Raw genomic sequence first — 13,468 nt, forward strand, 5'->3', positions numbered from 1 at the left:
CCTGATTGTGGGACGGAGTAAATTGGAGGCTTGTTTCCCTCCAAGGAAATCCGATACTTTTCTTTTGGGTTCAGATAATACAACTTTTGCTTCATTTTGGTGCAAAACTAGTTTAAGGTCGCACTGTGATCGCCACTGGGAACATGAGAAGACAGTCAGTGACCGCGCGTCGCCTCAATGCCAAACGATGGCATGCAGTAGTATGAATGAACCAAAATAAACTGCGTCACTATGTTACAAGTGATAGTAACAGGGGGCTTGCGAGGACATCGATCCCTGTCTGACGAATACATATGGATTATGAGAGAAAGTGAAACACACCCCTCAAGGATGGCTGCAATTTTGGAGATTTTTTAGCAAAAATAGGAGCACTATAAATACAGATGTTCGGGATTCTGAAAACCATTATCAGTTCACGAGAGCATCGTTTAACATTACAGCAACACAAAATGGCATTCAAAGTAAGATTTAGGCCAATTTTGAAGCATAATATTTGATCTAATATTTTCCCATTTTCCAATTTATTTCATCAGTTTGTCCTTTTGGCGACACTGCTCGCTGCCGCTAACGCTGGAGTCATTGCTCCACACGGTTATGCCTCTTCTCACCAATCGATCCAACATCACCATGCTGCTCCAGTCCATCATGTTGCCTCTGTTCACGCCGCTCCCGTTCATCACGTGGCAGCCATTCACGCTGCTCCAGTTCATCACACCATCGTGAAGGAAGTCGAGCACCACGCTCCAGCCAACTACGAGTTCTCCTACTCTGTCCATGATGAGCACACCGGAGACATCAAGAGCCAGCACGAGACCCGTCACGGAGACGAAGTCCATGGACAGTACAGTCTGATCGATTCCGATGGCCACCACCGCATTGTTGACTACCACGCCGATCATCATTCTGGATTCAACGCCGTTGTCCGTCGTGAACCAACCCACGTGAAGGTGGCTCAACCTGTGCACAAGGTCATTGCCCAGCCAGTGCATATTGCAAGCCACGCAGCTCCAGTTCATCATGCTACCATCTCGCACCACCATGCTGCTCCAGCTGCCTACGTTTCCCACCACCATGCTGCTCCAGTTGTACACACCCAAACCACCCACCATGTTGCTCCAGTAGCCCATGCTACCATCTCGCACGTTGCCCCGATTGCCCACTACAGCCATCACGATGGACATCATGCTAACAACCACTATAGCCATTACTAGACAGATGTAGACTATAGCTAGCTAAAGGACCTGATTATGTAACATAGTGAAATGCTGTTAGAATAAAAGTACAAGTTGATATATTGTAAAAAACGATGGTTATAGAATTTGGCGGCGAGTTTATTTGATCAAAACACCACCTTTCAATAAGGCTTAATGAAGGAATTTTAGATGTGCAGGACCTGCTGCGTTTGAAAAAAATGGAACCGAATTTTGCTATCGACACATCGTTTCAGTTGTGAAGTTGTACAGATTCGAGTTAATTACCTGGCAATGTGCATCAATGTGCTGCCAATATCCTTTTGAAACTATCAGATACTTCGCTAGCCACTGATTAGAACTAACGCTTCCATAACGCTATCATCGGTCTTCAAAGATTATTCAACAGAGTTGCATCTGTATTTGACTTTCACTGGTCACGTGAGTTATTGCGACGGAAATTAAGTGCTTTATTTTCTTGGAGTACGAATCGTAACGAGTACTTGTTACTGCTAAATAACTAAATTAATCAATAAAATGTATAAAGCAAAGATATTTTTACCATTGCTAAAACCATGAAAAAATTAAGAGAATTTTTTGCATAATGCGTTTGAATATCCATTACACATAATTTCAAAACTGGAGTTAAACCTTATGTGAAATACTTAAGAAAATTTATTTTGGATTTGGGATTTTTTGTTACTATCGGTCAACGCTAGTTAGATTTAAACCGCTGCTCGTTTTCCATGGATTTATTAGTATTGTAAGCAGTCACGGTAGTCGACACATTTTCTGTGATAATCGACTGCTTTTGCCTCCGACACTTGGAAAACAAGCTATCATAGTACAGTACCAAACTCAAATGTCATACGACAGGCTCTGAAGACCGTTACGAATGTATGTATTTTAGTTTTTCTCATAATAAGAGCTGCTGATGTTGTGCTTGTGTGAATTCTGAAAATAGCAAGCAATGATATCCTAGGAATAACATTTCTGATCAGAAATGGTTTAATTTACACCAAATTGAGGAATTAGAACGAAATTACTCATGTCATATGATAGTTATTTGATAATTTTCTTTTCCCTCGAATGTTATTCTACCGGTTGTGAGAGAGACGACGGTAGAGCATGAGTGTAGGAATAAAACCAGACTGTTGCGCACGACAACGAAGCGAGTGTAGTAAAAAACGTCCACTGTTTCAACCCCTGGGTGTGTCACAGACGTGACACTCGCTACTGCACAGTGAGCAGCTGTGCAGGGCCTTCCTCTATTGTTCGCTGTTGATTGTTCGCCTGAGTTTTAGAGCAGACGTGATAGCCAGCCAACTGTCCACGGCAGGACAGGACAGATGTGACCGCTTACCAGCTGCGTGTGTTGTGACTTGGTCAGAGTCGTCTACACTCTAAGAACCCGGTGTCAGTCCTGCCTTTGCACAACGAGGGTTTGTGCAGGGCTTATCGACCTCCTGGGACGAGCTGGATGGGGCTCCAGCGTCCTTACTCTGCTGTAGTTCGTTTAGCCGCAATATCTCTCCCTTGGGTTCGATAATTAACGTTTCCAGGGCACACCACGAGGAGGCGAACTACTTCATGCCCCAGGCCTGCTGAGGTGTGAGATAATCACGCTTACCACTACACTACCGGCGCCGCTACCGTCCCTGATACTTACAGAAATATTTAAGGAGATTGACAATTAAAAAAATGAAAAAATTGCATTTCAAAACATAATGCAAGGTCGGGACCTTGGAATACTTTTGAAAGATTTAAGAGTTTAAATTGTATCCATGGTCTGGAACTTCGATGAAGCATGTTAAGCATGTTGAGAAAAAATACAAAGGAATTTTTAGGAACATTGAAAATCAACATCCTTTTCTCGGCCTTATTTCTTGGCAGTAGTAGCAGTGGCAAATTAGTATAACGGGTAATAACTAAAAAATAAGAATAGCTTCATTAAACTCTCTCATACCAAACCACAAATGTCCACAAAAAGGAGACAGCTTATGGAAAGCAATGCTCTCTCTCTCTCTCTTTCTCCTCAAAAGTGTACATCTTTTTATTTTTAAATGCTCATTTGTGTTCAAAATGGCATCAAAACGAGAAGCATTTCGAAAGCGCATCGTACAGTTCTTCAAAACACACGAAAATCGTGGGAAAAAAGTTTACGGTGGATCATTTCAAACCAAAGAATGTGCCAATGTCTACTGTTTATCGTATTATGTCATCCTTGGCAACAGTTCGGAAGAGGGATAGCGGAAAACCAGCCAAAATAATGAACAAACAAGGACTTCGATCGCTACACAATACATTCAACAACAAAGATTCGATAAGTCAGTGGGACGCCGTGAAAAAATTTAAGTGCACGCAACCTCACATCTGTAAAAAGTTGAAAAGGATAGGAATAGTTTGTCGAAAGAAATCAAGAGCTCCAAAATACACCGATCACCAAATTTCGAACGTGAAAACCCATTGCCGTTGGATGACAAGAAAATACCCAGGAAAATGTCTCGTTTTGGATGATGAAAGTAACTTTGCTCTATCAAAATCTCAATTTTTTTTTTTTTTTTTTTTCTTGAGTTGTTTTCCGTCGATCTTGTTTTACGTGCTAAGCACCAATGCTACCGATGCCAGAGAGGCACCTCCAACTCCTGGACCCTACCTATCGACCCATCAACTCATGAACCGAGTACCAACGGCTTTACTTCCCTTCCGAAGGAAAGTGTGATGCCTCAGAACATCCCGGCGGCGCCGACTGGGATTGAACCCAGGCCTGATGGGGTGAGAGGTAATCACGCTTACCACTACACCATTCGCCATATCGGAGAGAGGAATTTCTAAGCCATGGTTCAAACCTAGCGGTTTCGATATCAACCAAGAAGTGTACCAAAATCAATGTTTGAAGAAAATATTGATTCCATTTCTTTAAAAATATCACGCAGACGGAAACTACGTGTTTTGACCGGATAAAGCATCATCGCATTATACTAAGAAAACATTAACCCTGGAAAATTAAAATATCCCATTTGTTCCAAGACCGCAATCCAACAAACTTGCCTCAGTGTAGCCCAATTGAAGATTTTTTTGGAAATATGAGTTCGTTGGTGTACAAAAACAATTGGAGGGCCAAGAATTGTAATCAGCTGATAAACCGAATAAAAAGTTGCATTCGTAAAATTGATTTAAATGCTGTACAACGCTCATGTTCTCGCATCATGACAAAGCTTCGTCAAACAGCTGATAACGGACCTTATTCAAATGATCATAGATTTTTTTTGAAACATGTCGTAGCTTCAATTGAAATATATCACTTTATCTTTTCTCGAACATGAGTTGTTTCATAAACCCAAATGAAAATCTCATTTTTTAGTTATCGCCCGTTATGTATACAAGCACACAATTTCTTGTAGAATTTCACCACCATAAGCAACTGAAATCCAGTTGTTGAATATTATCACAATAATGAAAAAAAAACATCTAAGAAATCTTAAACATTATTCCAAAGCAATTATTTATTTTAGTTTATTTTTAGCGCTTTGTTTGAGATGTTGGTATATTCAAATAATGTAATTGTCTCAGTCTATGTCCCCGAATATGGAACAGTGATTGGCAGTGATTTGCATTAACATTTATTATTGAACTACATGACCTAAGTAACGACTCTTCGTACTATTGATCAACTGCACTTGGGATCGAAATGACGACTGTGACAAAGTTGTTGAGAAAAATAAAGTCTTTCTGGGACCCAGTTTTTTTTTTATTTTGAGTGAACATTTTTAAACGCGTTTTAAATTTAAAAGTATTTAAACTTCATTTTTTTATATTTTTGATTTGAAAAGCTCATGAAAAATTAAAACTTTTGAAATATTTAAAACTATGGACATTTGAAAATTTACAAAACTCGTAGAACATCAACTGTTGGTCAAATTTTGAAACTTCTTGTTAGCAAGCATTTTTATTAAATTTTTACTCAGAAATATATGTTTTTATATAATGTTCCTCGGAATCTTCAATATTTTCCTGAGTATGAAATTGAAGTACCATTTTTTTTTAGTTTTTCCAGGCTTAATGAATCCAAAATTTGAAATTCGCTGTATATTTTAATTTTCGTTAGTCATGATTGTGCAAGCTTGAGAACTAAAAAAATCTAAGTCTCAAATCATAACAATTTTCGTATCTATGAAACTTTGCTTATTAGAAACGCCTTAGAATCTTGAGGTGTGTTCCAAGTCCGAAACATTGAAAAAAAAAATTAAAAAATGGTTTTAGATCGATGTGAACCTTTTCAAATGTTTCAGAACTATTATTATAAAATAACTTAACTTAAAAAATAATCAAATCTCGCGTAACATTTGAAAAGTGCCTATCCTTGTTGATCGATTATCTTCATCGATTTTTTCTTTGATTTACCACGGCAACATAAACGAATTTCTCGATAAGCTCGCAGCACAGTTCGACAGAAGATGCTGTTAGCTTGCGGCTGAATCGACACACTGAATGGGAAATTTATTTGAAGTCAGGTTATTCGCTTAAGAGAAAATCGATGAAGAGATTCGATCAACTCAATGATAGGCCCTTTTCTCGTGTTGCACGAGAAATAATGAAAATTTTACCAATTGCGGAATCTTAAAATAGTTTAGCATACTAATCATTATTTTTCTTAGTCTAAGATCTCACAAATTCGTCAAAGTTCCAAAATATTGAAAATATATCTAGGTCATATGTTTTCATGTCCCAAATTTTAAAACAAAAACAAATAAATCATAGTTTTTACCCGTTTATATAAATTTGCAATTAATAGTATGAAAATTAAAAACTAACTGCATCTATGAAAAAAAACAGCAAAAATCTAAGGAGATGTCTGAAAAAATCCATAAGATAACCGACCTTCTCTAAATTTCGCTGCATTTTCCTGTAATCTAAAAATCTTATTTTAAATTCAGGAAGTTTTTTTAAAAAAAAGTCTTGATCCAGGATTGAGGGAAAAAACACAGGGTTCTAACAAAAAATGCTTGAAACATGGCCTAAAATGTTTAAATATACTGGCATCGAGGATAAAATGGCTGTACAGTAGAAGCTCTTTATAACGACCATCTGTATAGTGACAAATCTCTCTGTAACGACATTTCCATAGGTCCCTTCAAATTATTATAGAAATCCTCTTCTGTATTGCGACATTTCGCTATAACGACCTTTCTCCTTAACGACACACCATCGTTGCTTTTTACCCGTACTTGTCATTCTCTGTTGCGACATTCTTCATCTAAGAGTGGTTTAATAGCCGTAGACAATATTAAATTTAAAGATTTAATAAAAGATGTTTTTTTGGTCATAGATTTTTTGTTTAAAAATTTAACTATCGGTATTGTTTATTTTACTTAAATTCCTACGGTATGGCAGTCATCTGTAAACAATAGATATTACACATATACCAAATTTGCCTACATTTAAACTGAATTTAGACCACTTGAACGAGATTTTCACGTAGACTTCCGAATTCTTGTTAATAAGCAGATGCATTAAAGTTCGTGTCAAGTAAAACTGCATTGCTTTCGCTTTCAGTTTACGGTCAAAAATGAGTTCAAAAAATAGAAAAGCATTCAAATTACAGAATAAACTGGACATAATCGAAAAATTCGAAAATTTAAAATGCTCACTGAGAAAGGTATTGATTAATTTGGAGGTAGAAACATGTATGTAATGTTTCAATAATATTATTTATAAAATTTGTATATTCCAGACAACGTGACTTTTGACGACGACCTTTGTGAAGGAGGACTTTGACTGACGATGACATACATAGTCAGTATTGTCCACGATCAGCCATCTAGCAGCAGTATCGATGTTCAAAATCACTCAGCGACAGATGAAACTGTTGACAATGAACTAACCAGCGCGCCTTCAAAGAATCAACTTTCAGATGCTTTCCAAACAATCTATGCTAGTTTATTAACTACGGAAGATCTGCAAAAGGACAGTTTCAGCAAAAAAAAATTAATTAAAAAACAGGTTTTTTTTTTTAAATGCATTTATTTTTCCAGGCTCATTTGCCGTAGCTTTGCGGAGCCGATATTCATTGTTTGGATGACAAAATTTCTTAAAACTAACGTTAGTAAAGCGGGGGCCGATTACTCGCGGCTATCTCGAGGTTAGGGGTAACAAATTATAACAAATGGATGGCAGGGTAGGGATTGAGAACACAAGGTTTGGAGAGCAATGTGCTTTTTATCTCGAACTAAGCGACCAACTGACGAAAAAGACAAACATGGGGGTACACCGATGGGCAGCTAACAACTTGGGGGAACACAAGATGACACCAACTACTAAATCCTCAGATCGATCCGTTTTAAAAACACATAAATTAAATTAAAATATTCGAGATCTCGGCTCGCCAAGATGTCTCTAACGGGCCGCATAGGTTGTTTTCCTCGGGCCCTGAGGGATGCGGATAACTCGGATCTAGCAACACAATGTAGGGTGCATGACCAAAGCACGTGGTCGATATCGTGATAGCCACTACCACAAGCGCACAAATTGCTGCCTGCGAGCCCGATTCGGAAGAAATGCGAGTCTAACGAGTAGTGATTGGACATGAGCCTTGATATGACACGTATAAAGTCACGGCTCATGTCCAATCCTTTGAACCATGGCTTGTTCGACACCTGTGGGAGAATAGAATGTAACCATCTTCCCAGATCACTCTCATTCCATTTTTGTTGCCAGTTGGTGAGGACGTGCTGACGGGTAATTGAGAAAAATTCCGCAAAGGCGATTTGTCGATCAAAAATATCGCCTTCCATAGCGCCCACCTTAGCTAGCGAGTCCGCTTTCTCATTACCCGGAATTGAGCAATGAGATGGGACCCAAGCTAAGGTGATAGTATAGGAGCAGTTAGATAAAGTACTCAATTTTGCTCGGATTTCGTCAGGAAATACGAGGAGTGCTTCATCGGCCTCATTGATCGAATAGCCTCCAACGAGCTAAGGCTATCAGTAAAAATAAAATAGTGATCAGATGGTAGTGAGGCAATTTGCTCTACTGCGTAGAATATGGCTGCTAGTTCCGCAACGTATACGGAACAGGGTTTTTGCAGTTGATATGAGGCGCTATGAAATTCGTTGAATACTCCAAATCCAGTGGAAGCGTTTATAGTTGACCCATCTGTGAAAAAACTCTTATTGTTACTAACATGGTGGTACTTGTTTGCAAAAATTAAGGGAACAACTATCGATCGATGGTGATCTGGTATTCCACGGATTTCTTGCAACATGGTCAGATCAAAATTTACAGAGGAACTATAAAAGTCTTGGAGGCAAACACGAGAGGAATTGAATGAAGAAGGGCCAATCTCCAGCGTCATGTACTCGTAATAGAGACTCATGAATCTTGTTTGAGGATTTCTGTCGAGCAGCTTCTCAAAGTTTTCTATTACTAATGGGTTCATTACTTCACAACGGATAAGAAACCGGAAGGACAGTTCCGCGAAACGATCTGTCAGTGGGAGAACACCCGCGAGTACTTCGAGGCTCATCGTATGCGTCGAGTGCATACAGCCAAGCGCGATTCGGAGGCAACGGTATTGAACCCGTTGCAGCTTCAGGATATGTGTTTTCGCCGCGGATTGAAAGCAGAAGCTACCGTACTCTAGAACCGACAAGATGGTTGTTCGGTACAACCTGATCAGATCTTCCGGGTGTGCTCCCCACCAAGTTCCAGTGATTGTACGAAGAAAATTGATTCTTTGTTGGCATTTTTGTTTCACATACGCAATATGTTTTCCCCATGTGCTTTTGGAATCAAACCAGACACCTAAATACTTGAAAGATATACTTTGAGTGATTGTTCTACCCTTTAGATGAAGCTGTAACTGTGCAGGATGATGCTTCCTAGAAAAAACAACCAACTCAGTTTTCTCCGGAGAGAATTCGATACCCAGCTTCATAGCACAAGTAGACAAATTGTCTAAGGTATCTTGCAATGGTCCTTGCAGGTCCGGTGCACTTGGCCCTATAACGGATACAACGCCGTCATCTGCAAGCTGCCTTAGCGAGCAATTTTCATCAAGACAACCATCAATGTCTTTTACATAAAAATTATAAAGAAGGGGGCTTAAACATGAACCCTGGGGGAGACCCATGTAACTAATTCGTGAAGTTGTCGAGTTTCCATGAGAAAAGCTCATATATTTCTCAGACAACAAGTTGCTCAAATAGTTGTTCATAATTGGTGAAAGCCCACTATCGTGGAGTTTATCCGAAAGGACATCGATACAAACAGAATCAAAAGCCCCCTTAATGTCCAAGAAAACTGAACCCATTTGCTGTTTTTGCGCATAGGCCAGTTGAATTTCAGTTGAAAGCAACGCAAGACAGTCGCTCGTTCCTTTGCCTCTCCGAAATCCAAATTGCGTATCTGAAAGTAAACCATTCGACTCGACCCATTTGTCTAGACGAAAAAGAATCATTTTCTCCAACAATTTCCGTATACAGGACAGCATCGCGATGGGACGGTACGAGTTATAATCCGACGCGGGTTTACCAGGTTTTCGAATGGCGATAACTCTTACTTGCCTCCAGTCATCCGGAACAATGTTGTGCTCCAGAAATTGATTGAATAAGTTCAACAAGCGTCTCTTCGCGACATCTGGGAGATTTTTAAGCAAGTTGAACTTGATTCTATCCATTCCTGGAGCTGAATTGTTACATGAAAGGAGAGCAAGTGAGAATTCCACCATCGAAAACGGGGAATCTATTTCGTTATCACCCGACGGACGATCACGAACGTTGGTTTGAACTGACACCGAATCCGGGCAAACTTTCCGCGCGAAGCTGAATATCCAACTGTCCGAGTACTCCTTGTCTTCGTTAATCGGTGATGACGCGTTTCGCATTCTCTAAAAAAACAGGTTCTACACAGACAAAAATTCTGAATTTTAACTTTCGCGTAAAATCTCCTCTCGTTTTATTTTGAGCTACAGTTGGCATAAACAACGAAATCATTTATAAGCTTGCATACAATATTGCTAATTTAAGCGTTATTGAGCTCAAATTTACACGAAATATCGTCTAAATTTACACCAAATAAAGCGGTCATTTTTTCAAACGGTGTAAGGGACGAATGAATGGAATGGGTTTAATCTTAAACGATATGTATTGTATTGTTAAAAATCGATTGCAATCATCTAAAAATATACTTTGATTGTTTAGCATGGAGTAACGTTTCTCTCTTTATAACGACATTGAAATTCTATATAACGACTATCTTTTATAACGACAGTTCTCTAAAACGACAGCCCCCTGCGATGTCGCTATAAAGAGCTTCGACTGTATTTATTTACAAACTCAGGCTAACCAGTGGACCAGACAATCGGATGATCCTAGAAAAATCCGAGAATCCTAATTCACCGGAGAAATACGGGGAAAAGCTCATGAATTTTGTTGACAAATATCGGGAAAAAGATAAACTTCATCCACTCTCCAGAAAAAAAAACAATCTTAACCTTGAAACAATTCAAGACCCTTAGACCAAGGTTGCAAAGACTCATTTCAGCTAAAACAATGTTTTTCTAAATTATGAAATAATTAGATGCCATGATCAAATTTTGAATTGGTAGGATACAAGAAGAGGTTGCAAAGAATGTGTTTGACATATTAAACCTGTTTATTTCACTTCATGAGAGTCACAATCAGCGATTTTTCACAAACTCACTCACTCACTCACTCACTCACTCAGCGATCAGCAAATCGCTGATTGTGACTCATAGAAAGCAAAATTTACAGGTTTTATGTTTCCAACGCATACTTTGTAACCTCTTCTTGTAAGTTACAAGTAAAACATGCCATCATACCATCTTTTGGTTTTATTATTCCGAAAAACATTATTTTAGCTGAAATGAGTCTTTGCAACCTTGCCTTAGACTAAAGGATGTTACGATCAAAAGTTGGTCGACTAAAACTTGACGCATTTCATTTAATCCAGAAGTTAAAAAACCTAAAAAAAAACCCTCATGTTGTAGGTGTGTGCAAGCAGAATGATGCCTCAATTTTGATTTTGAAATTTGCATTTCAGCTATCAAAATGGCAAGAGGAGCAACGCATTCAAATTTTGCACGCGCATCGTGAAAAACCGTTAAAAGTGGTCACCAACGTATTAAAAAGTGTTTTCGGGGAATGTTTGTGGACAGTCAGGAAGCCGAAGTGACGACAAAAAGAGTGGCCAGCGGTTTCAAGCGGAACCACAACCTTTCCGTTCGAGATGTCGCTAACAAGCTGGGAGTGTCGTATATAACCGTGCATCGAGCTAAAAAACGAGCCGGACTGTCGACATATAAAAAGGTAATGACTCCAAATCGCGATGATAAACAAAACCAGACGGCCAAACCACGATGCTGGAATATGTACACGACGATGCTGACGATGTTCGATTGCCGACGACGAAACCTACGTCAAGGCAGACTTTAAACAGCTTCCTTGACATGAGTTTTATACGGCAACCGGAAGGGGAAAGGTGGAAGACATTTTCAAGCATATGAAGCAGTCGAAGTTCATGTATACATATTTTTTATTGACTTTTATGTGTATAATAAACAGTATAAAAACATTTAAATGCCCCTGAAAATGCTTAAAATTAATAACTATTTAGCTGCTTTCTTTTTCAATGCCTCCAGGTACACTTCAAGGCCTTTCTGAACCTTCGGCTGCGATACAGCAAAAACAAACAGGTCGACATCCTGTGTGAGAAAAGAAAAAATTTCGCCATCACAATGTTCCTATAAGAATTCCGTAGTTCTACAAACCTGCAATCTGTTATCTTCCAATTCCATTATATCTTTGCTCCTAAGTGCCTGCTTTGTCATCGATCTTGCTTGCGGTGAAATCTTCTTAAAACGGTCAAGGAAGCTGACCGCTTTCACAATTCCTTCTTCTTTGTTAGCCGCTACTTCATCAATCAATCCAACCTGAATCGATAGTGTATGAAATTAAACCCGAAATTCAACGCAAAATCAGAATAATGTCTTACTTTAAGGGCTTCTTCGGTGCTGAAAAGCGTCCCCAGGGTCAATGCCAGTTCCGCATCACGACGCGATAAAGTGTTTCGCATCGTTGCCTGAAACCACGTTGGTGCAACAATTCCCAGCTGTGTTTCGTTTAAACCAATGCTGAAATTGGGCAGCATAACACGGTATTCGCAGCACATGGATAGCAAACAACCACCAGCCGGGGAGTGACCCTACAAAGAATTGTTCATTTTTGAGACCATACAAGGTATGACAATAGTACACATGCTTACGTTAATGACAGCCACGGTTGGGAACGGCGATCCGTACAGTTTGAACCAAACATCTTGCAGAGTGGTCCAGAATTGTTTCATCCTTTCCTGTTTGGGTTTGTACATCTCCAAAATGTCCAAACCGGCACTGAAGACGGAGTTGGAAGACTAAAAATAATCGTATGAAATATATGATAAGCTAGAATAGTTGTAGCAGATGCAACGAACCGAAGTCAAAATCATTCCCCGAGATTTATTATTCTGTAAATCATCCAACGTTTCGGAAAGTGCAGTAAGCAGCTCCAAGTTGAGGCTGTTAACCGGTGGCCGGTTTAACGTAACTGTGGCATAACCTGTTTTATCGTCCACTTCGGCAAGGACCACTTTATCCGAGGCATTGCTGCAGGAACGCGACCCCGGAACGCTGAGCCGGGATACAGAACGGACAATCGATCGCAACATTATTTAAGAGTAACTGAAATAGAGATAAATTATCTTTGAATAATTTGATTCCAATAATAAAAAAAAATAAGATATGAAACAATCTACATGAACTACTTAATCTTATGAGAATGTGAAATAAAAATGGACTTTGGACCTGAACGTCACTTATCAGAGGCTTGCTATGAGCATTAAAAGTTCAATGCTTTTTATGTAACAATAAATTTCCACAGCTTAACGAGTAGAGAGAATTTTGGCAAGGGAATTGAAGGACAATCTTGTTATTAAAATATAAGAATAATATCAAACCTACCAAAACTAAAACCAACCTACTGTAATGAAAACTGAAACTGATTGACCTATTGATACTGTAGGGGAAAGCAACGAAACTAAACGAGAAACAAACGTATAATGTTACCGGGCTATTTGTGTATGTGTATTGAAATCTGGGCAAGTGTCAAGATGCAATGAAAATGTTGCCAAGTTTCAATCTGATGTACACATTGCATGGAAGCTATGGGGTAAGCAATGTTTGATTCAAATTTCGACTCTATTATGATGTATCTCAAGATATT

At 39.0% G+C, this 13,468-nt stretch overlaps 2 protein-coding genes and 1 long non-coding RNA gene across 3 annotated transcripts in view; 1 reads left to right on the plus strand and 2 right to left on the minus strand.

Annotated features, from left to right (window-relative positions):
* The window catches only part of LOC135706600 (uncharacterized), a 247,376-nt gene that overhangs the window by 219,066 nt on the left and 14,842 nt on the right, over positions 1-13,468 (minus strand). The window lies entirely within an intron of this gene.
* On the plus strand, positions 402-1,304 carry LOC135706580 (cuticle protein 8-like). The gene is made up of 2 exons (XM_065228233.1): positions 402-461; positions 534-1,304. Exons 1-2 carry the CDS (start codon positions 450-452, stop codon positions 1,209-1,211), a joined length of 690 nt encoding a protein of 229 aa, XP_065084305.1. The 5' UTR covers positions 402-449; the 3' UTR covers positions 1,212-1,304.
* Positions 11,767-13,224, minus strand: LOC135706665 (enoyl-CoA delta isomerase 1, mitochondrial-like). Its single transcript, XM_065228312.1, has 6 exons — positions 13,207-13,224; positions 12,681-12,927; positions 12,474-12,620; positions 12,204-12,413; positions 11,980-12,141; positions 11,767-11,913 (listed from the first exon to the last, which is right to left on the minus strand). Exons 2-6 carry the CDS (start codon positions 12,912-12,914, stop codon positions 11,818-11,820), a joined length of 849 nt encoding a protein of 282 aa, XP_065084384.1. The 5' UTR covers positions 12,915-12,927; positions 13,207-13,224; the 3' UTR covers positions 11,767-11,817.

The sequence above is a fragment of the Ochlerotatus camptorhynchus genome, unplaced genomic scaffold, assembly GCF_037179485.1.
Source record: "Ochlerotatus camptorhynchus isolate MF236.1 unplaced genomic scaffold, CSIRO-AGI_Acam_v1.1 ptg000284l, whole genome shotgun sequence".
Classification (NCBI taxonomy): Eukaryota; Metazoa; Arthropoda; class Insecta; order Diptera; family Culicidae; genus Ochlerotatus; species Ochlerotatus camptorhynchus.

Coding starts and splice junctions, on each gene's coding strand:
- LOC135706665 (XM_065228312.1), bottom strand. CDS start 12,914: ATGTTGCGATCGATTGTCCGTTCTGTATCCCGGCTCAGCGTTCCGGGG. Junction 12,621..12,680: donor GGGGAATGATTTTGACTTCG/GTTCGTTGCATC, acceptor GATTATTTTTAG/TCTTCCAACTCCGTCTTCAG. Junction 12,142..12,203: donor GCACCGAAGAAGCCCTTAAA/GTAAGACATTAT, acceptor CTATCGATTCAG/GTTGGATTGATTGATGAAGT.